The following is a 26936-nucleotide window of genomic DNA, read 5'->3' as shown; positions in this document are numbered from 1 at the left end:
ATGATAGTGATTAAACGAAGTTGGATGAAGGAAGCATGCATGTTTGACTCTGAAGATGCTGAATTCTTATTATGCAAATATTAGGAAAGGAAAAATACAGAATACATGTCACCTCTTGCAGAACAGAAAAGGATGTTTGGTTGGTGACAAGGACACACACCTCTTGCAGCCTAGCTAGCTTCTCGTAATTTCACTTTTCCTACAAAAAAAAGTTGGAAAAAGATTCATGTACACCCTTTTCCATACACCCCTTTGTACCACTGCTTATGTGGCGGGGGTAGTTTGGTAATTTCATGCGCTAGGGATGGTTTGAAAAGGAAAAAAAGAAGGAAAAATTTCAGATCTGTCTCTCTCTCTCTCTCTATTCACGGTCGAAGAACAGCAAAGCAAAGGCGCCTCTCTCCACGCGACCAGGACGGCTCCATCTCAACCCTCTCCGACGGCTCCATCTCAACCCTCTCCGACGGCTCTATCTCTCTACCCATTCATAGGCGACGGATTTCTCCATCTCTCACTCAACCTTCTGCGAAGGATCTCTCCCTCAACCCTCTGCGACGACGTCTCTCCCTAAAGCGTTCCAACAAATTCCGATCCGAATACAACGTAGGTGATTGATTCTTGCTCCAAACTCATCTGTAAGTTTGAATTTTGCCAATTAATTTTGTTATCTGAAGCCATTTTATTTTATCATTCCTCTAGTGTGGGGGTGAAAAATTGAAGTATTTTAATAGAAAACATTGTATAGATTGAAACATTGTTACAGTCTGTTGATATGTAGGGCACACTCATTTGATTTGTCGGATGAGTTGTTCAAATGGGTTAAGTTTGAATTATAATTTTTTTTTCCATTACTTGTTTTTCATCCAAACTGACTCATTATTTTTTGAGGAATGATGTCAACACACTCTTTAACACACAGTATTTCACTATTTATAATTTAAATCGGACATGAGATGAGAAATCAAACACTAGAGGGAAGATAAAAAAAAAACTCAAAAGGGCAGAATTAATGTGAGACTGGTTTGTTTGACGATGTAGCAGTTAGACAATCCAACTCCTGTTTAGGGAGTTAAGTAAGTTAATTAAAAAGATGGTGGATAAATCAAAGTGTGAGATTAAGTGGAATCGCATGACAGTATAGTATTGTTGATTGATACGTCTTATAATTGGCAATCATTTAATTTTGTCAATGTGGTGCAATAGTTATAGAGTACTGCATATGTGATACTCTTAAGAAGCATTGTTTATGGTGTGATAGTTGCTACAACATATTTTACTGACCTCAGAATGTAGCAGTGGACTTGTATTTTTGTGCAATAGAGTATTGTGGTGAAGTTATTCAGGTGCTTTGGGGTTGCTTTAACAGGCTAATTTTTGTGCAATAGAGTACTGTGGTGAAGTTATTTATGAACTGATGTGTGCATTACTTTGGGTAGGATTATTGGTTGTTAAGCAATAGTAGTGATGGACATATGTTAGTAGTGCATAACACGGCTAACTTTGATTTTTATTAATAAAATTTTGGATTATGTTGATTAATTTGGTAGGTTGTTAGATTTTGTTCAAGTGTTAGTGGATGATCTGATGGATATAAGTTTTCTCCAATTTTTGTAGTTTGACTGTGGTTGTTCCTCTAAATGATATCACGTAGAGTTAGTGTCAACATATGTCGAAAGATTTGTGGTCGCACTTTTGTTAAAAAATGGTTAAAGCTTTAGAAATTTGAAGGAAAAAAAATGTGGTTACGTATATGTTAAAATATGGTTAAGTGAATATAAAGTTTTGTAAGTATGTCTATGGTAAAAAAGATAGGAAAACATTAACTCGTCACAATATTATTTCGATAATGTTCTTCAATTTTTGTGGAAAACATGTGATTGTAAAATGTGTTTGTATTTTAGTTATAAGATGAATTTTTTTCAAATCGTTCTTGTAACGTGTGTTGAGAATAGGTGTTTGTGTGTGTTTTAATTGATGTTGATAGAAATTGTTTTTGTATACAACAGATAAAGTGAACATCATGAGGGAAAACAAACGAAAAAGGGATTGTGTTGTTGGTGTAAGTACAATTTAATTAATGAGATGTTTAATGTGTATGTAATTGTTTGTGTTTTATGCCATTAATGAATGAATACTGTTGAATTTGCAGCCACAGATAAAGACTCAAATGCCCCGTACTAATAAGTTGGTAGATATTAACCGAACATTGTCTGATGCGCAAAGAAGTAGAATTATGAAAACTCCGTTCCGATATCTTGTGGATATGAAGACCTATATAGGAATGAATGGTACTTTATTGAAGGAAATATTGCATAGGTGGGATGCAAGTAGCTTGGGATTTAGAGTAGGCGTTAGGACTGTGGCCTTTAAACATCTAGACCTTTGTTTGGCTTTAGGTTTGCCTATTGTAGGAGAGTGTTTACCGGAAACTAGTGATAGGGTTAGTCATGTTAGAACATTGTTTGATGTGAATGAAGTTATTGATATTGATAGTGTACATTCTAAGCTGAAGGTCCTTCAAGAAGGGGACAACGTAGATGATTTTTGTAGAGTTTACATCTTATTTGCCTTGTGTGTGTTATATTTTCCGAAATCACACAGTTATATTAAAAAAGATTTCTTTAAGCTTGTTGATGATTTAGACGCTCTTAGTACCTATAATTGGGGTGTTGCTGTTTACGAAGATTTAATTGAAAATCTTAGTAGTGCGGCATCAAGATACCATCAACAAAAGAATGATACAGTTATACACATTTCTGGTTGCCCAGCCGTATTGCAGGTATTGAATATTAAATGGGTTATGTTTTTTTAATTATATCTATAGTTATGTCAAATGTTGTGTACGTTAATTTTATTTGTCATTTGATTAGATATGGGCGGTTGAACATTTATCCCTAACCAGTGGTCCAATTAAGCGTTTTCCACGCATTAACAATTGGACCAAAGTGGATGGAGGTCATGTTGTAATCGCAAACCTTTTTTCAAATGCGAAGGTTAGTAATTGCCTTTAGTATATTAACTCGGTAAATGGGTTTTATAGTTTAAATTTTCGCATACAATTATGTTAATTTAACCTATTTAATGTGATTAGTTGGTTGAGGACTTGGTTCCAACACAACAAGACATGGAAAATGATGTCTTTGTTGAAGCCGTTAACCATTCTCAAGTTGGTATTGGAGATAGTGCATGCCCTTTTTTTGATGTGCAAGCTTATATGGCTGAACATCAAAGGTTGGTAGCTGAACACAAAGATTTGCTTTCCCGGGTTTCAATCCTTGAGGATGATATGAGGATATTAAAAGCAAATAAGGTTGACGGTAGGGAAAATATTCCGATGCCAAGTAGCATGGAAGTAGGAAGTGGGTCAAAACATGTAGGAGTAAAGTGTAGTAAGATTGATGCGGATAATGATGGGTTGAAAAGTGAGGCGGGAAAAGCAGAAGAAAATGATGGGATGAAGTTGGATGATGAAGATGTTGGTGAAGAGGAAAAAAAATTGGAAGAAGAAAATGATGATGGGATGAAGGTTGATGATGAAGATGTGGGTGAAGAAGAAAAAAAAAATGGAAGAAGATAAAGACAATGGGATGGAGTTGGATGATGATGATATGGCTGAAAAGGAAAAAAAAAAGGCAAATAAGTATTAAGTCATATTTGAGAAAGCTGTATTTATTCTGCACACATGAAAAGGCTAGAGATATGTAAGTATATAATTTTTTTAATGTATTTTAACTACATTTTTTCATGTCGCGGGTTTTGAATTGAAGCTTTATCATAATCGATTAACATTTTATTTTTCTTTTTTTAGTGTGTTATGTGAGGTAGATGAGTTGCGTGTTGCCGGGGAGTTTTTCCAATGCATGAAGGCGAGGAAGTGGGTGAACTCATATGTTAGTATTTTCCGTTAACCTTTTTTGTTTTAATTTAGATTTTACGATATTGTTTGTTAACCATTACTTACTTTTATTTATGTATTGCCTTAGGTTATTAATATTGCTGGCAGGACTATGATGCATGATGAAGTTCGAAAACATGGTTGTGTGAAACGCTTAATTTTGTTAGATTATTTTTCGGTACGGAATTGTATCAAGTATAAAGTCAAACAACCGTGATGTGTATTCAACCTTTATTATCTCATGCCTAACATTAATTATAATTGCAGTTTGAGGTAGTTGATGATTTAAAGGCACATCCTGAAGGACGTAAACTCCAATGGACTGAGCGGAAATTCAAGATATATATGCCTCGTTGGACCAAGACACTTGAGGCGTTGCGGTCATCTGACTTAGTAAGTTTATTTTTTAACTTGAAGTCATCATTATGATGTTGTAGGTGTAGATGATTTCTGATTGGTTTTTTTTGTCTAGAATGTTGATGAGTGGGTAATATATTTGTGCACTACTTTAGTGAAAAATTGTGCCTTCATCACTGCCTGTTTTCTTTCATTAGAGTATTGCAATGTTGTGTAGCATTGCAACATATTTGAATTGACAGAACAAGGAGTTTGCTGATTTATTTTGGTCACATGAGCATTTTCAGCTATTTTTTGAAATTCAAATATAGAGAATAATGCTGGACTCTACCTAAAATTCCCTTTAGGCAGTGGATTTGGCATTGTGGTTTTGTCTATATGGGTTTGTGTTGTATTAGTTCGGTGGGGGGTTGGTTTTGTGTGGTTTTTTGTGCGGGGTTTACGCTTATGTTTGGTGCCTATTGTAACCCCTAATTTTGCGAGTTTTGTTTTCACCTTGCGTCGACTCTGCCTAATAAATTTGATGTCAATGAAACAAAAAAATATTATGTGTCACGAATTTGTTTTATGCAACGTGGTTGAATAAATTTTATCATTAAAATTAGGTATTTGCACCAACCCAGTTCGAAGACCACTGGACATGTTACGTGTTGGACCATAGGAAGAGGACAATGTATGTGCTGGACTCGTTATACAGTGAAAGAAATGCCTCAAGGCAGCGTTTGGATAATGCAATGGTATATGTAACTCTTAAATAAATTGTTTTGGTTAATTTAGTTGTTAGTGTAATTAATGTTGATCAAATGAGAACATGTGTTTTTACAGAAAGTCCGTTTTGAAGGGGTAGTGGAATTGATGAATAAAGGAGCGAACAATAAAGGAGATATGTTGGAATCTTCTTTGGAGGTTGTAGTGGTGGATTTACCAAAGCAACAAAATTGGTTAGTGATGTCGAATAACATGCTATGACTCGTTGATATATTACTTGTGTATAGGGTTTATTTACCTAATTTGAAATTTTTAAATTTTGCAGTCATGATTGTGGGGTATATGTTCTTAAGTACTTGGAGTTGTGGGATGGTGAAGCAAAATGGGGGCAGAAGAGTATGCCCGACTATTCATTGGTAATGCTTTAAATTTCTTAAACATTGTGTTTTATTAGTTTGTTGTTGATTAATTAGTAATATGTAACTATTGATATTATGAGATTTAGTCAATTAATCATCATTGACAGCGGACTTTATTTGAAAATTTCCTCCCGCATTCCCTAAATATACAGCCTAATTGCAGTAGACATCCAATATATTGAAAACTGAAAGCAATTAGAATTGTTAAGACTCAGGTGGTATAAGTAGTTATATTGAAACCAATTTATTTTACGATTAAATATTTGAAATCAAATATGACTGAATGTTGTATCTATTGTTTGGGTTTTTAACTGGAGGAGTGTGCCGTATTTTTGGAATTATAAGGGGATGTTTTTTCATGTTATGTTAATTTGTTCCCGGGAATAACTCACTAGAATATATGGGTGCGTTTGTTTGAGGAAAATAAAAATGGTTCCCAGGAATCTAAGGTTGGAATTACATATGCCATTGTTTGGTAGATGGGAACAAAAAAAATATGCCTAGGAATAAATTATACCCAGGAAAAAAATAATGACAGTTACACCGACGTTTGACCCGCGTTTTGCCCATTTTTATTCCTGTCAAATAGGATGGGAAAGTTTTATTCCCAGGTAAATTTCTGTGAAAATCCAATTCTGCCCTTAACCAATGCTTATCACCTCCTATATGAAATTGATTGTTGAAAAGAGCATGTGATATCAATATTTCTTGGTTGTTGATTGTTTATAATTTTTGTCCTCAATTTTTTTTAAATGAAAAATAATTGAAATTATTCTTTACAAGAATTATTTTCTTTTGTCGGTGATAATTTTCTTTGTTCCATTGGAATTTTCCCCAATTGAGTTTGGACTTCTATGCATTGATTTTGGGATGATGGCCAATATGGAAAGGGATGTGTAATACAAGAAAGAGAACCTGGTTTGTCTAGCAGGGATTATGTAAATCCACACCGACTAGAACTCAGGAAGGATTAGAGTTTAGGCTCTTCATCAACAGGATTTAGAAATGTCGATGGTATTGACAGGGGTAGTTTTATAAATTTAACGTTCATGCCATAAAAAATTCCCAGGAATTATACTATTGAACAAACACTTTTTTCTACAATTTCCTGGAAATAAGATTCCAACATTTATATTCCTGGGAAAGCTAATCCCAGGTATTAATTTTGTAACCCTCAAACAAACGCACCCTAAATGTTGGGAATCCTATTCTTGGGTTTCAATTTTATTTTTTTAAAGTGTTTGGTTAACATGTGTAACATTCCCGGGACTTAGTTGTAGGAGTGTGGTATAGATACAAGTTGCACATATATTTCATTCTGATCTCACGGGAATTTTTTCCCCAACCCTCGTTTGAAAATAAAATCATGGGATGTGTAAGTTATTTGTTTCCAGGAAATGTTTTATACACAGTAACACACATTGGAATGCATATTTTCTACTAAATACTAATATATTATGGGGAATGTGTTTAGATTATATATCCAACTAACTGCATTTACTTACAGGAGGATATCCTTCGGATTCGCAGTGAAATTGTTTGTCGTCTGGTGCTTCATGAAGAAAATATCAAGACCAGATTTGTATTAGATACTGCAAAGATACCCGCGGATTTATTGATCGGTTAAACATTCATTTGTCTAACTTGATTGTGCTGGATTGTTATGAAATTATTTACGCGTTTTGTATAATATTCGTTGGTGTATCATGGTATTAGATTGCCTTTATCCTAATACCCCTTTATCTATATATGTATTTCTTTGAGGTACATTTGACGAAAACCTTTTTTTGTTTTGTTATCGAAGGTCATATATAAAGGATTATACTTGTTGAGAAGAGTGTGATAAATTAATGCGTATTGAATTTATGTACATAAATATTCTCCCTATCATAATTTATTTCATTTATATGAGAACTTGGTTGGTCATCTAGGAAAAAAATCTGGTCACATTTGAGTTCAAATGAAATGTTGTAGGAAATTTATCCAAAAATATGCTGTCTGACCACATTTTTGTTATTTACGTGACCAGTATTTTTCTCCAAATGAAATTTTATCCGTCTTTAGGCGTGAAATACAGGAAGCTTATAAAAGTTGTTGTTTATTGTTTGACAAGTTTGTAGTGCAGTAAAAAAATGTTTGATTCGCGTAAAAGGGGATTATTTATACCCGATAAAGTAAAGTTAGGCAAAAATACGCTCAGTCTGACCACATTTTGCTATTTACACGACCACTATTTTTCCAAAAAATAGATTTCGTTCGTCTTTAGGCGTAAAGTGCAGTGATAAAATGTGATTACAATGTTCTGCGATTATTATATACCCGGTAAATTAAAGTTAAGCCAAAATATGGTATGTCTGACCACATTTTTTCATTTATATGACCACTATTTTCTACAATAGGCCAAAATATGGTATGTATGACAACATTTGTTGTTCTTTAAGTTTTATAATTTCCTTATTTCATAATGAATCTGCTATTTATTACTGCTTCGATAGTTTTGGTACAGTTGGCAAATATCTATCAGCCGACGTGGCTATGCGTTAGTTTTGTGTTATTTTTAGAACATAAAGTTAACAGAGGGACCCTTACCAATAGTTTTCCAAAGTGCATGGACCAATTCCAAACAAAAAAAAAAGTGCAGGGACCAATTACACATTTAAACCTAAAAATTTTTAGGTTAATTTATACGAGGTGTCCTTTACGTTTGAGGTTTGTAACAGTTCAGTTTGTTAGTTTATTTTGGTCACACATAAGTCTTTTAAGTTTGAGGGTTGTAATATATTGGTCTTTAAGCTATTTTGGTCAGACATAACTCTTTTAAATTTGTAAACGTTTTATATGTAGTCCTGTTGTTAGCCAAACATTACGAAAACGATGATGTGACATAAGCACTAAATTGGAAACAATTTTTCCAAATTTAATATGTTATGTGTGACCAAAATAACTTAAAAGACCAATATTTTCCAAACCTCAAACCTAAAAGACTTTTGTGTGACCAAAATAAATTAACGGACCGAACTGCTACAAACCTCAAACTTAAAAGACCCATTGTTGTTTTGACGGTATAGACTTGGTATCTTAGAGTATGGTCCTCTTTAAAGTTTCAGGTTCAATTATCTCGTGTCAATTTAGATTGGCTAATTTTACCTTTTGAACTATTTATTTATTTTAATTCTAATAACTAATGAGATTAAATATATTAAAAAAATGTGAGGTTAAAATTAAGTATCCAACACAACTCAACACGTGGATTGCTTCATTAACACTAGTTTCGATCATTTTTTTTTGTTAAAGCAAAAACATATATCCATTTAAAATAAAAAAGAAGTGTACAAACACTAATTACGATCACTTCCCAGCAAAAGCCAGAAGAGTTCATTGTAATTTAAATCTTTACACTTTTCCTTTCACTTATGCTCGATGGCTGATGGTCCTCCTATATTGATCGATCATCCTTTATTACCCCCTGACGGAGAGCTAGCTGATGGTGCGGCTCGTGTTGACGTTTCGGATTCCGGGACCTTTGAAACAACAAATGCTGTCGCAACAGATAAATTCACGCCTACTATCGGTATGTCTTTTAAATCGGTTGCAGATTGTAAGTCTTTTTACCGTGAATATGCCATGAAACAAGGGTTTGCGATCAAAACTAGAAACTCTAAGAAAGGGGCCGATGACATGTTAAAATATTTCATTCTAACTTGTGCAAGAGAAGGTCACCATGAATCAAACATACCACCAACTTTGAAGACGAATCCAACGAAGAAACTTGATTGCTCAGCTAAGATAACGGTTGCTTTAAAGAAGGGTCTATGGACTATTTTGTCTTTTAATTCATGTCATAATCATGAGATAAGTCCAACTAAATCACGGTTGTTTGCTGGCAATAAGAAGATTGATATGTATGCACAGCGGACAATTTTGATAAACGATCAGGCAGGTGTACGGGTGAACAAAAGTTTCCGTTCCATGGTATGTGATGCCGGTGGTTACGAAAATCTAACATTTGTGGAGAGAGATGTCAGAAACTTTGTGGCAAAAGAAAGACACCTTCTCGGGAAGGAAGGAGATGACAGGGCACTTTTATCCTACTTTGCTAGAATGAGGGAATGCAACAAAGACTTTTTCTATGAGATTGACATGGACGAGGACTTTCATGTGCAGAATATTTTCTGGGCTGATGCACGTAGTAGGTCTGCCTATGAATACTTTGGTGATGTTGTCACATTCGATACCACGTACTTGACAAACAAGTATGACATGCCATTTGCCCCGTTTGTTGGGGTCAATCATCATGGGCAATCCATTTTACTAGGTTGCGGTCTTTTATCATCTGAAGATACCAAGTCCTTTACCTGGTTGTTCGAAACATGGCTAAGGTGTATGTCTTCGAGGCCTCCAATGGGAATTGTAACCGATCAGTGCAAGGCTATGCAGAATGCAATTCAGGTTGTGTTTCCTAATACTAGGCATAGGTGGTGTCTATGGCATATAATGAGAAAAATTGCCGAAAAATTGAAAGGATACGCACAATACAAAGGAATAAAAAATGATATGAAAAATTGTGTGTATGATTCTCTGCGGGTTGATGATTTTGTTGTTGGGTGGACAACATTCATTGAAAAATATGGTTTGGGTGAAAATGATTGGTTGAATACCATTTTCGAAGAGCGGGAAAGATGGGTGCCATGTTATTTAAAAAATGATTTCTGGGCCGGAATGTCAACAACACAGAGGAGTGAAAGTATGAATGCTTTTTTCGATGGTTACATTAATGCAAGAACTTCTCTAAGCGAATTTGTAAAGCAATACGACAACGCACTCCAAGACAAGGCTGAAAAGGAATACGAGGCAGATTTTTGGTCTTCAAGCACAATCATTCCATGCGGGTCAAATTCCACAATCGAGAGACAATTTCAAGCCGAGTACACCCATGACAAGTATATGGAGATACAAGTAGAATTTCGTGGGAAATGCAACTGTTATCTCGAAGGTGTGACTACATTGGAATTTACATCTACATACACCGTTTTAGAGGAGAGTATTGTCTGTGGTAAACCGAACGAAACTAAGTATTGTGTTGATTTCAACGGGGAAGACAATAATGTTACGTGCACTTGTTTGTTGTTTGAGTTCAGAGGCATTTTGTGTAGACATGCCCTTTTTGTACTTGGTCATCTTAGAGTGAAAGAGGTTCCGTCTAAATTTATCTTGCCACGATGGAGTAAAAATGTGAAGAGAAAATATGCACACATGAAGACAAGTTACAATGCCAAAAAACTACAACCACAAATAGAAAGATTTGAAGGTCTTTGCAAGACATTTTATGAAATTGCAGAATGTGCGGCTGAGACACCTAGTCAAACCTCTGATTTGTATGAAGAAATGATCAAATGGTCTACCAAGAAGTTGGGCAAAATGAGTTTACAGCCACATTGTGGTGTGGGAGGGGATCATAGCTTAAACACGATGGAGGACTCATTATCACAGCAACCTGATCAACCAATTCTTAATCCGTTAAAAGTACCACGTAAGGGACGTCCTCGAACTAATCGTCGGTTGTCCACCACTGAAAAGATTGTGAAAAAAAGAATCAAAATGCAAAGAAAAAAACCAATTGTTTCGGTTGTCGAAGTAAGTTGGTGTTAACCTATTATTATTGTGATTACATTTGTTTTTTTAATAATAATACAATGTTAATTATGTTAAATGTAATTAATATTTCACTCTGTAATACTACAGCCTACATTACTTCCTATGTCTGATGGGTTTCAAGCGTCCGGTGATACGCTTAACTACTTCTCATCCCAACAGTCAACTAGTGGTTTTATGTCATTACTTGCATCAATGAGCAAAGATGTGGACGCAGCTGAATTTTAAGGTGGCTATTTGACTCTAAGCATGGTTTTATGTTTGCATTTAACGTGATTTTCAGTCGTCTAATTGTTATTGATTCACTTTTGCAGGAGGTACCACATAATTAGTCATACTTCTATGTTTTGGATAAATATGGTATTTTTTGGACTGAAACTCAACCACAGCTTGTTAATATGAAAGATCTGACCCTTTTTTGTATAGTACATACAAGTAATGTAGTTTGTATAAGATAGAGATTATGTTTTCTTTTTGTAGGCCAGTTAATATAATCACGGCCATTTTCCCCTTTGAAGTATTAAGGGCATCATATTTTGAAAGGTCTGGTCGGTACTCATAGAGACGACCTATTTTGTAGTCAGGAAAAAAATGGTTAAACCTTTGACAAATTATGGTTATATTGTTGATTTTTCTGGTTAAATGTAATTCATGTTTATATGTAATTCACGTGTGTATAAAATATCGACTCTGCCGAAATTCTGAGTGGTTATATTTGCACCTTTGAATTATTAAGGTAATCATATTTTTGAAAGGCGAGGTCGATACTGTTAGAGACGACCAATTTTGAATGCAGGGAAAAAATATGGTTACACCTTTGACAGATTACGGTTATATTGTTGATTTTCCTGCTTGATTTGTTGTACATGTATGGATGATAAGGACCAATTTTGAAGACAGGAAAAAAATATGATTACACCTTTGACATATTACGGTTATATTGTTGATTTTCCTGCTTGATTTGTTGTACATGTATGGATGATGAGGACCAATTTTGAAGACAGGAAAAAAATATGGTTACACCTTTGAAATATTACGGTTATATTGTTGATTTTTCTGCTTGATTTGTTGTACATGTATGGATGATGAGGACCAATTTTGAAGACAGGAAAAAAATATGGTTACACCTTTGAAATATTACGGTTATATTGTTGATTTTCCTGCTTGATTTGTACATGTATGGATGATGAGGACCAATTTTGAAGACAGGAAAAAAATATGGTTACACCTTTGACAGATTACGGTTATATTGTTGATTTTTATGGTTAATTTGTTATGCATGTATGGTTGACAAATTCTCTGTAAGGTAATCACATAGTTGCCTGAATACCTGCACTTTGAATTTTCTATAGCATCATGTATAGATGTCGCAAATGGAATATAGAATACCTTTGTATTAATAAAACAAAATAACTAATAAACATACACACATTTACATAATTCTATCAATGATCCAAAATAGTAGTACAACATAAAATGTTACCAACATACACACATTTAGATAATTCCAACATAGTGGTCACACAAACAAGAATGGAATCATAGAGTAATATTTTACACAAGTGCAAAAGTTTTAACAAACATAACGTTAGTCATAAATTTGAAAAATTTATTCCTCATCAGTATTTGATAAATACTCATCTGTGGATAAAATGACCTCTTCCTCAACAGCGGAAAGACACTTTCTATTTGCATATAGAAAGCGTTTGCACACTGCGAGCATCCCATACCGTACCCTCCTTATAGCCATAATATTGTTCTCCAATCTTATGCGAAGCAAGGCTTTCTCCATAATGTGGAACTGAGGGGGGTGATGTTGCCACATCTGAATAGCAAGCAAATCAGGAATTGGTGCCTCTAACTCGTTAAGATCGGCCTGAAGATTAGTAGACTCTTTTGATCGAAGTCTCCATTCCTTTCTAATTGCTTTCTTTGCTAAAATTTGGTTATTTTGGTTCTCGTAGCACCATTCTAGATCACGAAGAAGGTATCTATAGTCTCTCATTGTGGTCAAATGAATAAACTACTAACAGATAGCAATAAACTGATATTGGTGAAGTATGAGATCACATGAGATTATAATGTGGACGAATAGTGGCAAACTCACTCATGCTCAGGCAAGGGGTGGATCTAGACATTTGATAGATGTGGATCCAAGAAAATCCATCAATGTATCAAAATTTTAAATTGTGTCTGATTGTGTACTTCGTAAATCAAAGTAGTCCCTAACATTAAAATAATTTATTAATGTTGGTATATTTGGCCTTCAATATATTTACTTATTGTCACTTCAGGGAATATTATGGCTAACAAAGTACAAAATCAGTGACTACTATAGTATTTTAATACATCGAGGGAGTTTTATGACTATTTATTACATTTTCAGGGACCAAAATGGCTATTACTACTATCACTCATGTTCATTATTCAATGTTTATAGGTACTGTGATATATTCCTTACTATCCTTTTACAGAGTTGCTGTCATATATTCTTTACTATCTTTTTCCTTTACAGATATATAACATGTGAACAAATAGTGGCAATAATGCAAAATAATACAACAAAGTAAAAGAGGCCCCCCTTGATAATACAATATCAGTGCTTCTCCAATTTATTCATCTTATTTCACATCTCATACAGTCAAGTGCACTCTATATCCTGTAAATTTTCCAAGAGTCCTTCCAAAGATTTACATTATTCCACATCAAACTGAAGCTAATGAGTCAAGATTCTCATGATTCCATTCAACGAGAGCAGGTGGTTATATATTGAAGGGTTAAATGTGTTTTTAGTCCGTATACAATTTTAGAATTGTAGGTTTAATCCTTACTTAATTTTAATTGCATTTTAGGGATTTGCTAAAAATATTTACATTTTTTTAATGAACCTTTGATTTTGATTAAAACTTTAAAAAACTAAATGTTTGAAAATGTGTTTGCTAAAAATTCCTAATATTTCCATTTTAGGGATTTTTAATGAACTCGGCTAGTTTGTTACATTTGTTTAATGATAAGGAAAATATATATATATATATATATATATATATATATAGTACAAATTAAGTAAGGACGAAATTTAGAAAATACAAAATTTATAGGAACCAAAAACATTTTTAACCCTAAATTGAATACGAGACTACACAACTGGACTCTTAGCATCTACCAAGATTCCCTTGATTGCCTAAGATATTCAAATGGAAATTACACAATACAACATTAATTACTACAACACAAGATGATTTAACATAAGCTACTCGACATTAATTTCACTTTCAACGAACAAGTACAACGGGTCTCCTGTGTTTGTTCTCCACCGAAACATGTGCTCCACTTCAATGTCTCTTTCAAGAGTCTTGAAATCATACCTTAACTTCCAGTCATTGTGGACATCATCCAACGAGTAGTACGGTTCTACATGTACAATACGTTTCACCCTTCGAGTAGTATCATTTGTCAAGTAGAAAAAGTAGTTAAAAACATCATTTAATTCGGATAGCGTATCAACCGGATCTAACATCCAACCGGTGAACGGTCGATTTATATGCGCAAATTTAACGCTGGAACGTATTGCATTCGGCATTGTGAAAATGAAAAAATAAGGTTAAAAGAAGATAGATGTAAGAATAGTAGATGAAATGGTGTGATAAATTGAAAGATGAAAGGAAGTATTTATAGTAGAAGAAATAATATATTTTTATTAATTATAAAATTTAAAAATAGTGCATATGGCATGTGTATAAACAGTGACCTCGAAATTAATGGAAATGAAAAAGTTAGTCAAAGAAAGATAATTATCCATCCTATGACTCATGCCATAAGTACCATACACTTGTGATATAATGGAGTATTTTTTTTTTTAAATGGCAAAATATATTATATATAAAAAAGGTTTAAATCCCAAATATTACACCAAAAAGAAAAAAATACACCAAAACACCCAAAGAAAAATCAATAACAATCAATTTTCCTACATCACCAACAGAGATCGAGTATAGTTTTCATTTTGAATACGATGGAGGAAGATTGGGTTCAGAATTGTAGGTATAATCCTTACTTAATTTTAATTGAATTTTAGGGATTTCCTAACAGTATTTACATTTTTGTAATGAAATTTTGATTTTGATTAAAACTGAAAAAAAAAACAAATGTTTCAAAATGAAACTGATCATGATTATTTATTTCAACAACACCAACTATAATACACTATTACATAAAAAATATATAATCTAAATTATTTTTTTAATGACACCAACAACAATTTTATTATAGAAAAAGTTGTTTCAAGGTATAAACACACTCAGGTAGTTTGTTACATTTGTTTAATGATAAGGAAAGAATAAGTATATAGTACAAATTAAGTAAGGACTAAATTTAGACATTCTAAAATTTTTAGGAACCAAAAACATTTTTAACCCTAAATTCAATACGAGACTACACAGCTGGACTCTTAGCATCTACCAAGATTCCCTGGATTGCCTCAATTGTAGAAATTGCACAGATAGCATGTGAATAAACAGTGAACAGGAAATTAATTGAAATGAAAAAGTTAGTCAAAGAAAGAAAATTACCCATCCTATGACTCATGCTATAAGTACCATACACTTGTGGTATAATGGAGTTTAGTAATTTATGATACGATGGACGAAGATTGGGTTGGTATTGAATGAGAGTTTCATGCTTTCTCTGGGATTAAAGGAACAATGTACACTCCAGCAGAAATGGTAGAATGTATGGGTCGAGTGTGGGCATTGGAGCGAAATATGTTTCGATATTGTCTATGCCCACAACAACGATTCTCACTCGCAAACATGAACGAATATCGTAGAGAATGGGATTACCGCATGGAAGAGTCTGCACGTCTTAGACAATCTTTACGTCAAGAAGCCCAAAGAAGACCAAAACAACGTTCATTAGAAATCCCAAGAGACAGTAATGAGTCGCTCGAACTGGCCATTAACATGATACGCAACGAGAACAATCAGATGCAAATTCGTCTCAACAGATGTCTAAATTCAAGGGAAGTTGAATTACGTGGAATAGAGCATCTCCGTCAATACTGGACAGATGGTGATTTATCCGATGAGTAATAATTTATAATTATGATTCTCAATGTTATGACTATCTCCATGTATTATTAGGACTATCTGCATTAAACCATATGTATTGTACCATTTTAACTATCCATCTATATAACTGTTGTACCTTGGTTTTCTTTCCGACGTGTAAATAATATCGTTTTAGACAAGTCAGACGCATAATCTCATTTGATCACTGCACTAAAAGCCTCACCGAACATAAAAAACTTGTTTTACAATCACCGAGTTTATCACGCCTAAAGACGGACAAGTTCTAAATTACGAAAAAAATAGTGGTTACTCATTTGTAAAATTGTGGTTTTACAGGCTATATATTTGGCTAGTTTTTCTATCCGACGTGTAAATAATATCGTTTTAGACAAGTCAGACGCATGATCTCATTTGATCACTGCACTAAAAGCCTCTCCGAACATAAAAAACTTGTTTTACAATCACAGAGTTTATCACGCCTAAAGACGGACAAGTTCTAATTTATGAAAAAAAAGTGGTTACTCATTTGTAAAATTGTGGTTGTACCGGCTATATATTTGGCTAGTTTTTCTATCCGACGTGTAAATAATATCATTTTAGACAAGTCAGACGCATGATCTCATTTGATCACTGCACTAAAAGCCTCTCCGAACATAAAAAACTTGTTTTACAATCACAGAGTTTATCACGCCTAAAGACGGACAAGTTCTAAATTATGAAAAAAACGTGGTTACTCATTTGTAAAATTGTGGTTGTACAGGCTATATATTTGGCTAGTTTTTCTATCCGACGTGTAAATAATATAGTTTTAGACAAGTCAGACGCATAATCTCATTTGATCACTGCACTAAAAGCCTCTCCGAACATAAAAAACTTGTTTTACAATCACCGAGTTTATCACGCCTAAAGACGGACAAGTTCTAAATTATGAAAAAAAAGTGGTCACGCATTTGTAAAATTGTGGTTATACAGACTATATATTTGGCTAGTTTTGCTTTACGACGTGTAAATAATATCGTTTTACGCGAGTCAAACGAATAATCTCATTTGATCACTGCACTAAAAGCCTTTCCGAACATAAAAAACTTGTTTTACAATCACCGAGTTTATCACGCCTAAAGACGGACAAGTTCTAAATTATGAAAAAAAAGTGGTTACTCATTTGTAAAATTGTGGTTGTACAGGCTATATATTTGGCTAGTTTTCCTTTACGACGTGTAAATAATATCGTTTTACGCGAGTCGAACGCATAATCTCATTTGATCACTGCACTAAAAGCCTTTCCGAACATAAAAAACTTGTTTTACAATCACCGACTTTATCACGCCTAAAGACGGACAAGTTCTAATTTATGAAAAAAAAGTGGTTGCTCATTTTTAAAATTGTGGTTATACGGACTATATATTTGGCTAGTTTTTCTTTCCGACGTGTAAATAATATCGTTTTAGACAAGTCAGACGCATGATCTCATTTCATCACTGCACTAAAAGCCTTTCCAAACATAAAAAACTTGTTTTACAATCACCGAGTTTATCACGCCTAAAGACGGACAAGTTCTAAATTATGAAAAAATAGTGGTCACGCATGTGTAAAAATTTGGTCACACGTACCATATATTTGGCTAGTTAATCTTTCCCAGGTGTAAATAATATCATTTTACGCAAAAGATTTACATGCGAAGATTTCACCTGTCAATAAAGACACGGTCTTTGTTTATATCAAACAACAAAAAATAACTAAAAACACTCCCAATAAAATTTGTTACATAACACGCATAGTGACTCGTTAGACTATAGGATAGTTCAACAATGTTAGTAACTAACATTGTTATGGTGTTTCCATTAATATTAAAGGTGCGACATTGTCTTACTAAATAAAAAATAGCAACAAAAAACATCTACATTACAATCATATAAAAACACTACATTAATTTAAATCTTCTTCTTTATGCGTCCATCCTTCACCCATGGGGAAAGCAGAACCCCACTTTTTACACGGTTTCTTGGCTTGTTCTTAATTCTAGTCAACAGATTTGATGCAGGATGTGCTTCATCATATGATACATGTGCCACCTCCCTTTCAATAACTCTTTCTATCTCATCCATGGATACATCCTCGTCGACTCCTTCACCGTTGAAGACACCTTCATCGTTAAAGACACCTTCATCGCTGAAGACACCTTCTTCCACATAACTAGTTTGTGCACTACCGTATAACTTCTTCATCTCTCTTGTTTCCGATTCAAGAAGAGATATCCTTGCGGCAAGTCCTTTGTTTGCTTCAGCCAACAGGCGATTGTTAACAATTAACTGACTAATATCAGGATCTGGTGTCCATTTAATATATCCACTTGGTGCTCGTTCTAACGCCTCCCTCACAACTTCATTTGCAACCTCTTCTTTAGTTGCACTTAACTCTTCAATAACCTGTCAAGGTAGGTACAATATAAATATTAATAAACTATTGACACTGCTTAATCTCAATATATACACAAAATACATAAAGTAAAATATAAATAATAATAATATTTATTCAACCTTACCAAATTATTATCAAGCAAGTATGATATATTTTTGCCAACCAAACTAACCCCACGCGCCTTCAGAAATTGTGGAAAAGTCAATGGTGAATCATGATAACTTCGTTCGTATCCTAGTACATGCTCTAGAGCCCATACCTATATATACATATATTATACAAATAAATAAATAAAATTAAATTGTTCCAATCACAACACTTACTTCCAATTAACAAAAATAAATGTACATTTTTGAAAAACACTCTTACATCTCCTATAAAACTTCATCCTATGTTATATAGAGTTAAGCTGATATACTCAAATTCAACAGCAATCATTTGTATTTAAAAGTGTTTACAAATTATTACTACTTTTAAATGTGAGTTACACTTGTTTCAGTCACAAGTGACAGTTACTAACAAGCTCTAAATATCAACGAATAAAAGATCAATTATAATCATGTCACAATATGGCATGAAGACAAAAGAAGCGGCATTATCAGAATACATCAACCTTACAATCTAAAAACTCAAACTCAAGAAACTCTTGTAATATATAAACTATGTTAGATTTCATACTTCACATATATATAATACTCTACACGGACATATATGATCACAAAGACTGGCCTATAAACGTATAAAAAGATCATACGATAACATACCTGTAATACAAGAGCACATCCCTTAATTTGTAACCGTGAAGTATTTTTCCTTCGCAAAAAAGAGGCGCTACTCGATTTAAACTGCAAGCAAGAGTTTCATAAACAGCGACACCCCAATTGTATCTCCCAATGGAGTTCAAGTCGTCTAACATTTTTAGGCACCAACCACTAACCTTATCAGTTGAATTTGGAAAGTAGAACTCGGCAAAACCAAGAAGTAAATAAAGTCGGCAAAAATTCTCAACATCTTCGTCTCCTTCCATATTAATAATTTTAGCATAAATTGTTTTTACATTGATGACTTCATTATCAAACATTGCTTTCGTAGTGGATGTAGGGTCTTTTTTGAAGTTCACCTTTTCACCAATTATACGAAGTCCTAATGCAAAACATACATCTAAAGGCGTAAACCGTATTATCCGACCTTGTATAGCAAACCCCCCACTCCTACCATCCCATCTTTCTACCAATTCTTCAAGCAAATTTTCGGATATTTTAAATTTCTTAGGCAAACTCAATAACCATTTAAATGGTGTTTTTTGAATTTGAGACCTTTGAAGTTCAGTAAGCTTTTCGTTCACTTTAGTAATATACATCGACTTACATTCATGTCTGAGACGTAACTGCAATAAACAAGAATTCCAAAGGCTACATATAAGGAAAGGCATTAACAAAAACACAAAAACACTAATGAAATCAAACAAACTAATTGACATTTGTCACATACACATACCATTTTGTTTGTCATGATGCTGACTGTGATGCCAATGCTGCCACAGGAGTTTTCAAGCTACCTTATAAAATTACAAAGGGATAGCTCTTTACCTTATCTGCTGAACCAGTTATGATAGATTCACCCTTACCAACAAACTTCACGCTTGTTACCTACCAAAAGCATTACAGGTCAGCTAATAGGTTTTGAAGAAAATATAAATCCTGCAATTCCACCTAAAATAAGACCAACCTTTTTAGAGTGACCGCTGAGTGTAGCTAATACCTGTCCTGATGGACGGTCAAAAATAACAGCATTTGTATCAATATTTCCAGTTGCAATTATGTCCTGTAAAACGGAATTAGTTGATCCTCAGTTATTGCACATTAGTTTTCTAATTACAAAATATGTCGTTTTTTAATATTACTTGTAGAGATTAAAAGTAATACCTTAGAATAAAGGATATCAACAGCTAAAATGCCTTAATTAAAAAATATTTCGCTTTTGAATATTACTTAGAGATTAAAAGTTATACCTTAGATGAAGGATACCAAGAGCAATAATGCCCTGTTTGCTGGTTTTGTTTAAAGGGATGGCTAGATATCTGAGTATATGTCTCTAGAGCGTCAACAGAAGCCAAAGTTACAGGAATCTGAAATAAACCATAGAACATGTCACAAACAAGTTAAATGTAAATGCCATTAATGTGTGTGCGTGTGTGTGTAATTTCAAATTTTTCAAATGATCTAAGCAAACTAAGAAAATACTAACATTGCGAAGGCTTTATACACTTCTATAATCTATACTATATAATATATTACCATAAAAAGTGTATAACAAACGGATCTCAAAGATAAGGGCATCGAGTCAAAAACCCACCATACAACAATAACCATCAAAGCTGTTTTCCACTAGGTGAGACTAATTAGATGGATCAAACAATGCTATAATGTTTTGTCATGAAACCTCATGTATAATAATAACCCATTGAACCTTAAACTTTCTCGCTAATGAATTCCTATTTTGTTCTGTGACCCACAAAACTGGCTATAGACTAACCCAATGAATGTCCATAGCCTCTATTAAACAAACTTTATCCATCAATAAACACACATAACATAAAATTCAACCCATTCTTCACTTCAGTACTGCCAAAATCTCAGATAAAAATTAAATAAAATATTGATTTTCAATATACCCATAAATGTGTATGAATAACGAGAATAGTGAATCACCGCAAAATTGAGGAACGCCGACGAGATCAATTACCAAATACCGCAAGAATAGTAAATACACACAGATCTAAATTACCTCATTTTTTTAACCCGCATATATATATATATATATATATATATATAAAATAAACACCACGCACCAGCATTGCAAAGTGGTTGCAGAGGAACAAACAAACAGGCAAACAATACAAAGGGAACCTGCTGCAAACAGAGCTAGCACAGAACCATAATAACCGCAGGAAAGGACTTAAAGGCCAAAAAACAAAATGTACAAAGACCAATCCTACAAGCTAACCAAGCATAACACATGCACTAACTAACACAAGAGCCGAATATCATTTCCAGATTCACTATTCTTCTTCAACAACCAAATCTATTTAGGCACTCTCTAGGGCTAAATTAAACAACTAAATCAAACAAAAGGGAGATGAATGAATATACCTGAGTTGAAACGCTGACGAGAGAAAGAAAAGAGAGATTGTCGGCGACGGTGCTACGATGGGTGAAAGGGGAGAATCGAAGATCGACGGCGGCGAGGGTGTAATCTCGTGAGGTGCTGCGATGGAGTAATCACGGCGGCGACGGAACGTTGAAATCACGGCGAGGGAGAAAAGGGGGAAAACGGAAATCGCATGAGTGAGAGAGAGAGATGGGCCGAGTGAGAGAGTGGTGCTACAGTTTAGTTTTTTTTGATTTTTTGATTTATCATTTTTCCATTTTTTAATGACAAGGATTGGCCATATTTTTAATTAATAAAATTGGCCAGAGTGGAAGGGTGTAGAGTGGTTTGGCAACGTTAGGATGTATGCCTATCAGTGCCCAAGAAAGTTTGCTTTTCATGTCTCCACTGCTGAATACTTAATCTTCTTTTCCCTTTCCATACCTTTTTAAAAATTTATAATATATAGTAGGCTTAGAACATTATTTGGTCACTTAACTTATTTTTGGTTTTCATTTTGCTCCCCTGAATATAAAGTGTCTCAATTTAGTTCCATAAGTTTTCATCCGTTTACCATTTTGGTCCTCTCCGTTAGTTTTTTCAAAAAACTGTTAACCTCTTGTCCACATGTCATTTAAGATTGGTGATAAAGGCTAGATTTAGAAAGCTCACAAATATACGATGAACTCACGCATATGATTATTTCTATTGAATTTTTTAAAATTAAAAATCACTGAAGTCTTCTTCTTCTTCCGTCTTCATCTCCGAACTTCATACCTAAAACAAACAAAAAATTCCAAAAACACATAATCCCGAAACAAACAAACAAACAACTTCTCTTCTTCATCATCAACAACAATAACAACCTCTTCCCTCTTCTATCATTTGTGAAATTATCTCTCCCTCTCCATATCCGCTATTTTCAACAAAAACAAACAATTTCTTCTTCATCATCAACAACAATAACAACCTTTTCAACAACCACAAACACTCATTCTCAATTTTAACAACAACAATTCCATCAACAACAACAACAATATTTTCTTCAACAACAACAACCTCAATATCATAATCTTCATCAATCCCTTACTTCTAACTTTCATCTTAGACAACAATGGAATGAGATTCGAACTTTGGCACTCAAGCACAGCCAACAACTTATAATAATCACTCAACTCATCCTGCAATGCAACACAAAAAGCTTGCCCAACCGTCTGATGGAATCGGCGACGGTGGCGGAGTCGGGGGTTGATGGAGGGGGGTTAAGTGAAAGGAGAGAATGCGGTGAGCGTAACGAAGGGAATTTTGGAATTGGGGGAGTTAGAGTTTATGGGTTGGGAATTTGGGGGGAGATTTAGGGAGAGGAGTTGGTGGAGATTAAGAAAAAAGATGAATGAGAGTTTTGATTTTGTAATTTTCTGGGTTTTTTTTAAGGAAAATGTTAACAAGACCCTTTTTTTAAATGAATACGAAGATGAATTAAGATGCATATGAAGAAGATTGGCAGGGGAAGAAGATTAAGGAAAAAAATTAGGTGGTTGTGGTTCATTATAAGTTACAATAGATCCCTCCATGATCTAACGATCTTCATTTAAAAAAAGATCAAACGGTTAAAATTTAAAAATTTAATAAAGTCTATGGCGGACTACCTATAAAGTTGGTCCACCTTATACATTTAAGGTTAAAAACTAATGGAGAGGACTAAAATGGTAAACGAAGGAAGACTTATGAGACCAAATTGAGACACTTTATATTTAGGGGACCAAAATGAAAACCAGGGATCAAATGATGTATTAAGCCTATATAGTATTAGTTACATAAATTTCAATAGTTTCTTGAAAATAAACTCTTGACTCTCATAAGCAAAAATGACATATACATATTTATATATATATATATATATATCTATATATATATATATATGTATGTATGTATGTATGTATGTATGTATGTATGTATGTATGTATGTGTCTATATATATATATATATATATATATATATATATATATATATATGTATGTATATGTATGTATGTATATATATATATACACTTTTCATACACACATTCCACATCTTATTTCTCATAATAAGATTTAATCAAGAAGATTTGTCATTTTTTGAGTATTTGTTTTTGTTTTTGGGGAAGTACGTTTTAATTTTAAAACACTCAATTTTTATCATAATATTAAAATATGATAGTCCTCGTGAACTTAACTCAGTTGATAAGGACAATGCATAAAATATGCAAGGTCTGGGGTTCAAACCCCAGCCACCATAAAAAAAAAATATGATAGTCTCCGTGAGCTTAGCTCAGTTGGTAGTGACAATGCATAATATATGTAAGGTTCGGGGTTCAAACCCTCACAAAAAAATGATAAAAATGCTATATTTGGCTTCAATTTGAAAATGGGAGATTAATCACTTTAGTCCCTGAATAGGAAAGGAGTCGTCACTTTAGTCCCTGAATGCAGATAAATTGCAAAATAGTCCCTGAATGTAGACTTTGTTAGTCAATTTAGTCCTTGAATGCATACTCTCTTAGTCAATTTAGTCCCTGAATGTAGACTACGTTGGTCACTTTAGTCCTTGAAATTGACCAACAGAGTCTAAATTCAGGGACTGTTTTGCAATTTCTTTGCATTCAGGGACTAAAGTGACTATTCATTTCTCATTCAAGGACTAAAGTGACTAATTCCCCATTTGAAAATAGTGAAACATAAAAAAATAAAGGGAGATTAGTCACTTTAGTGCCTGAATAGGAAAAAAAGTCGTCAATTTAGTCCCTGAATACAGATAAATTGCAAAATAGTCCCTGAATGTAGACTCTGTTAGTCAATTTAGTTCATGAATGCAAACTCCGTTAGTCAATTTAGTCCCTAAATGTAGACTCCTTTCGTCACTTTAGTCCTTGAAATTGAGTCTACATTCAAGGACTGTTTTGCAATTTGTTTTCATTCAGGGATTAAATTGATTACTCATTTCCCATTCAAAAACTAAAGTGACTAATTCTCCAAAAATAAATATCAATTATACACTGTTCCATCGTACTATATGTGTCAGTCAAACAGCCACCTTTCCTAAGCTCAAAAAACAGCTGTTGATCGACCTAATGCTACGTAGACTTAATATATTGAGGGATGCTAAGACAATCACTCTTTTGTTTTTTTTTTTTGCTTGTTCCGCTGTTTGAAAAACATGCATGCTTGCACCACAGCATGCATATTCTCCTATGCGGAGTGATACATGTACATCCAATTTTAAACAACTTTGGTGACAATCACTTCTCCTCTCTTTTTATTGGATAAAAAGAATAGAGAGAGAAAGAAGAAGAGAGAGAATAAAATCATATATGAGTATGAGAGAGAAAGTTGTTTCAAAAGTTATCAAAAAGTGGTTGTACAAATATCATTTCTCTTCTCCTATACACCATCCGGTCACTATTATAAGCAAAAATCCATTTCTAGGTTCATTCATTAAATGTTGTATGTGGTCTATATTTAGGTTACATACAACATTTAATGAATGAACCTAAAAAACGGATTTTTGCTTATAATAGTGACTAGATGGTGTATATCTGAAAATTAAACTGAGAGAGAGAGAGAGCATAGAGACAAGAGAAAAACAACTCTCAGAAGTCAGAACATGCTCCTCCGACAATAACAGACAAACCAAATATCCTATGGTTCCCAACATTATTCCAGACACACACACACACACACACCACATTTTGGATTTTTTTTTTCTCACACTCCATTCAAGCCCTTATAAAACCCCCCTTTTCCCTCTCCTCATTTTTCATCATCACAAACACACGAACCCTTTTGCTTGCTTTGTTAAATTCCACAGTTACTACACACAAAATGTTCAATCAAGAGAAACTGATGCATTACCAAGTGGAACCATCATGGAGCTACTACATGAGAGTAAGAACAATGGAAGAAGATCAAATGGAGAGAATAATGAGGTTAGCTACACAAAGTGCTGTTGTGATATTCAGCATAAGTAGTTGCTGTATGTGCCATGCAATGAAGAGTTTGTTCTGTGGAATGGGAGTGAATGCAATGGTTCATGAAGTTGATGAAGATCCTAAAGGGAAAGAAATGAAGAGAGCATTGATGAGGTTACTTGGAAATTCAACATCACTTCCAGTTGTTTTCATTTGTGGGAAATTAATTGGTTCTATGGATAGAGTTTTGGCTTTTCATATCAACAGTTCACTTGTTCCTCTTCTCAAAGAAGCTGGTGCTTTATGGCTTTAATTAGATTATGAATTTAGTTTCTTTGTCATTTGAGTAACAAATAATTAGTGGTCATCTTTAGATGCTTAAATAGAGAGATTAGCCAGATTTCTATTGTAATGAAATGGCAATGAAAAATATTGGATTCACTCAATTTTCTCTTGCTTTCTTAGCTAGTTTGAATTAAAAAAAAAAATATTATAAACTTGTAGTTTGTGTGATTAATATTGCACTTTTAATTTCGAAATGAATTAGTTGTACTGTAATATTTTCCCCACTTCTACTCCAAAGTTAAATCTTCATCATCTATCTATAATAGTTGTCACATTTACAAAAATAAAAAATAAAAAATGTTATAAAGTACTACTATATCACTTTCAAGTAGTATTATTTTAAGTTTTTTCAACAATGGAGTAAACAATAATGACAACCAACGACCAAACGGTTCAAGTAACAATAATAAACCAAGAGTAAATCCAGAAATCCATATGTATAGTAAATAAATAATAAAATCAAAGATTAAAGTTAAAGAGGGACAACGTAGCTCTCCGATCCACTAAGTATGAGTCTTTATGAGAGATATAAAGAGATTGTAAGAAATTAGATTCAACAATAAATCCTAATTTCTATCCCCTTTCTTAAGTCTCTCTCAACTCATAAGAGGATCCTAAGAGAAATCAAGAGAGAAAACTTAAATCCTTCCCCTAATGAGATCTCACTATCCAAATTATTTAAAACATGTTTCTCAAACCCTATAATTTTACCCAAGAGCTCTCTACAATCAAACCCTTGCTTTTTCGAGTTCCCTCTCATTAAAAATGCATATAAATTCTTTTTCAGAGACATTTTCCATTCTCATCTCTATCACTATAAAGTGGTGGATTCATAAGAGTTGTCACGATCTTTGCATCATTCATTCTGAACTTTTTGAGCAAATCCTTGACATATTTTTCTTGAATAATGAAGATGCCATTAACATGTTTGATTTGCAAGTCAACAAAAAAATATATGAGTTCTCCTACCATGCTCATCT

General features: G+C 33.7%; 4 protein-coding genes and 1 pseudogene across 5 annotated transcripts; 3 read left to right on the top strand and 2 right to left on the bottom strand.

Moving 5' to 3' along the window:
• The first annotated feature begins 414 nt into the window (after positions 1-414).
• On the top strand, positions 415-11641 carry LOC146904918 (uncharacterized; annotated as a pseudogene). The gene is made up of 12 exons (XR_015018035.1): positions 415-635; positions 2007-2059; positions 2150-2779; positions 2871-2993; positions 3092-3701; positions 3809-3890; positions 3984-4073; positions 4163-4288; positions 4858-4989; positions 10904-11013; positions 11122-11260; positions 11346-11641. The product of XR_015018035.1 is annotated as an uncharacterized LOC146904918 (transcript).
• Positions 8800-10877, top strand: LOC146904919 (protein FAR-RED IMPAIRED RESPONSE 1-like). Its single transcript, XM_085724782.1, has 2 exons — positions 8800-10819; positions 10870-10877. The coding sequence occupies exons 1-2, from the start codon at positions 8800-8802 to the stop codon at positions 10875-10877; spliced, it is 2028 nt and encodes a 675-aa protein (XP_085580908.1).
• A 6254-nt stretch (positions 11642-17895) lies between the features above and the next one.
• Positions 17896-19111, bottom strand: LOC146904917 (uncharacterized). Its single transcript, XM_085728392.1, has 3 exons — positions 19082-19111; positions 18640-18774; positions 17896-18523 (listed from the first exon to the last, which is right to left on the bottom strand). The coding sequence occupies exons 1-3, from the start codon at positions 19109-19111 to the stop codon at positions 18029-18031; spliced, it is 660 nt and encodes a 219-aa protein (XP_085584518.1). The 3' UTR covers positions 17896-18028.
• Positions 19112-19263: 152 nt separating this feature from the next.
• Positions 19264-21920, bottom strand: LOC146904916 (uncharacterized). The gene is made up of 5 exons (XM_085728391.1): positions 21668-21920; positions 20527-20643; positions 20244-20339; positions 20013-20164; positions 19264-19902 (listed from the first exon to the last, which is right to left on the bottom strand). Exons 4-5 carry the CDS (start codon positions 20025-20027, stop codon positions 19264-19266), a joined length of 654 nt encoding a protein of 217 aa, XP_085584517.1. The 5' UTR covers positions 20028-20164; positions 20244-20339; positions 20527-20643; positions 21668-21920.
• Positions 21921-25481: 3561 nt separating this feature from the next.
• LOC146904915 (putative glutaredoxin-C14) lies at positions 25482-26199 on the top strand. Its single transcript, XM_085725015.1, has one exon. It carries the CDS (start codon positions 25526-25528, stop codon positions 25922-25924), a length of 399 nt encoding a protein of 132 aa, XP_085581141.1. The 5' UTR covers positions 25482-25525; the 3' UTR covers positions 25925-26199.
• Positions 26200-26936: the final 737 nt, after the last annotated feature.

Source organism: Medicago sativa, chromosome 7 (assembly GCF_051527215.1).
Source record: "Medicago sativa cultivar Bolivia chromosome 7, Bolivia_mono, whole genome shotgun sequence".
Classification (NCBI taxonomy): domain Eukaryota; kingdom Viridiplantae; phylum Streptophyta; class Magnoliopsida; order Fabales; family Fabaceae; genus Medicago; species Medicago sativa.
The sequence above is the reverse complement of the archived record's forward strand: the minus strand, read 5'-3'. Positions and strand labels throughout refer to the sequence as shown.

Excerpts from the sequence above, each read along its gene's own strand:
- LOC146904915 (XM_085725015.1), top strand. The coding sequence starts at position 25,526 with ATGTTCAATCAAGAGAAACTGATGCATTACCAAGTGGAACCATCATGG.
- LOC146904919 (XM_085724782.1), top strand. The coding sequence starts at position 8,800 with ATGGCTGATGGTCCTCCTATATTGATCGATCATCCTTTATTACCCCCT.
- LOC146904917 (XM_085728392.1), bottom strand. The coding sequence starts at position 19,111 with ATGCCGCTTCTTTTGTCTTCATGCCATATT. Across the intron at positions 18,775-19,081 it reads TTTTGTCTTCATGCCATATT|GTATGGGCTCTAGAGCATGT; the intron begins GTGACATGATTA and ends ATGTATATATAG. Across the intron at positions 18,524-18,639 it reads ACTTGCTTGATAATAATTTG|GTTATTGAAGAGTTAAGTGC; the intron begins GTAAGGTTGAAT and ends CTACCTTGACAG.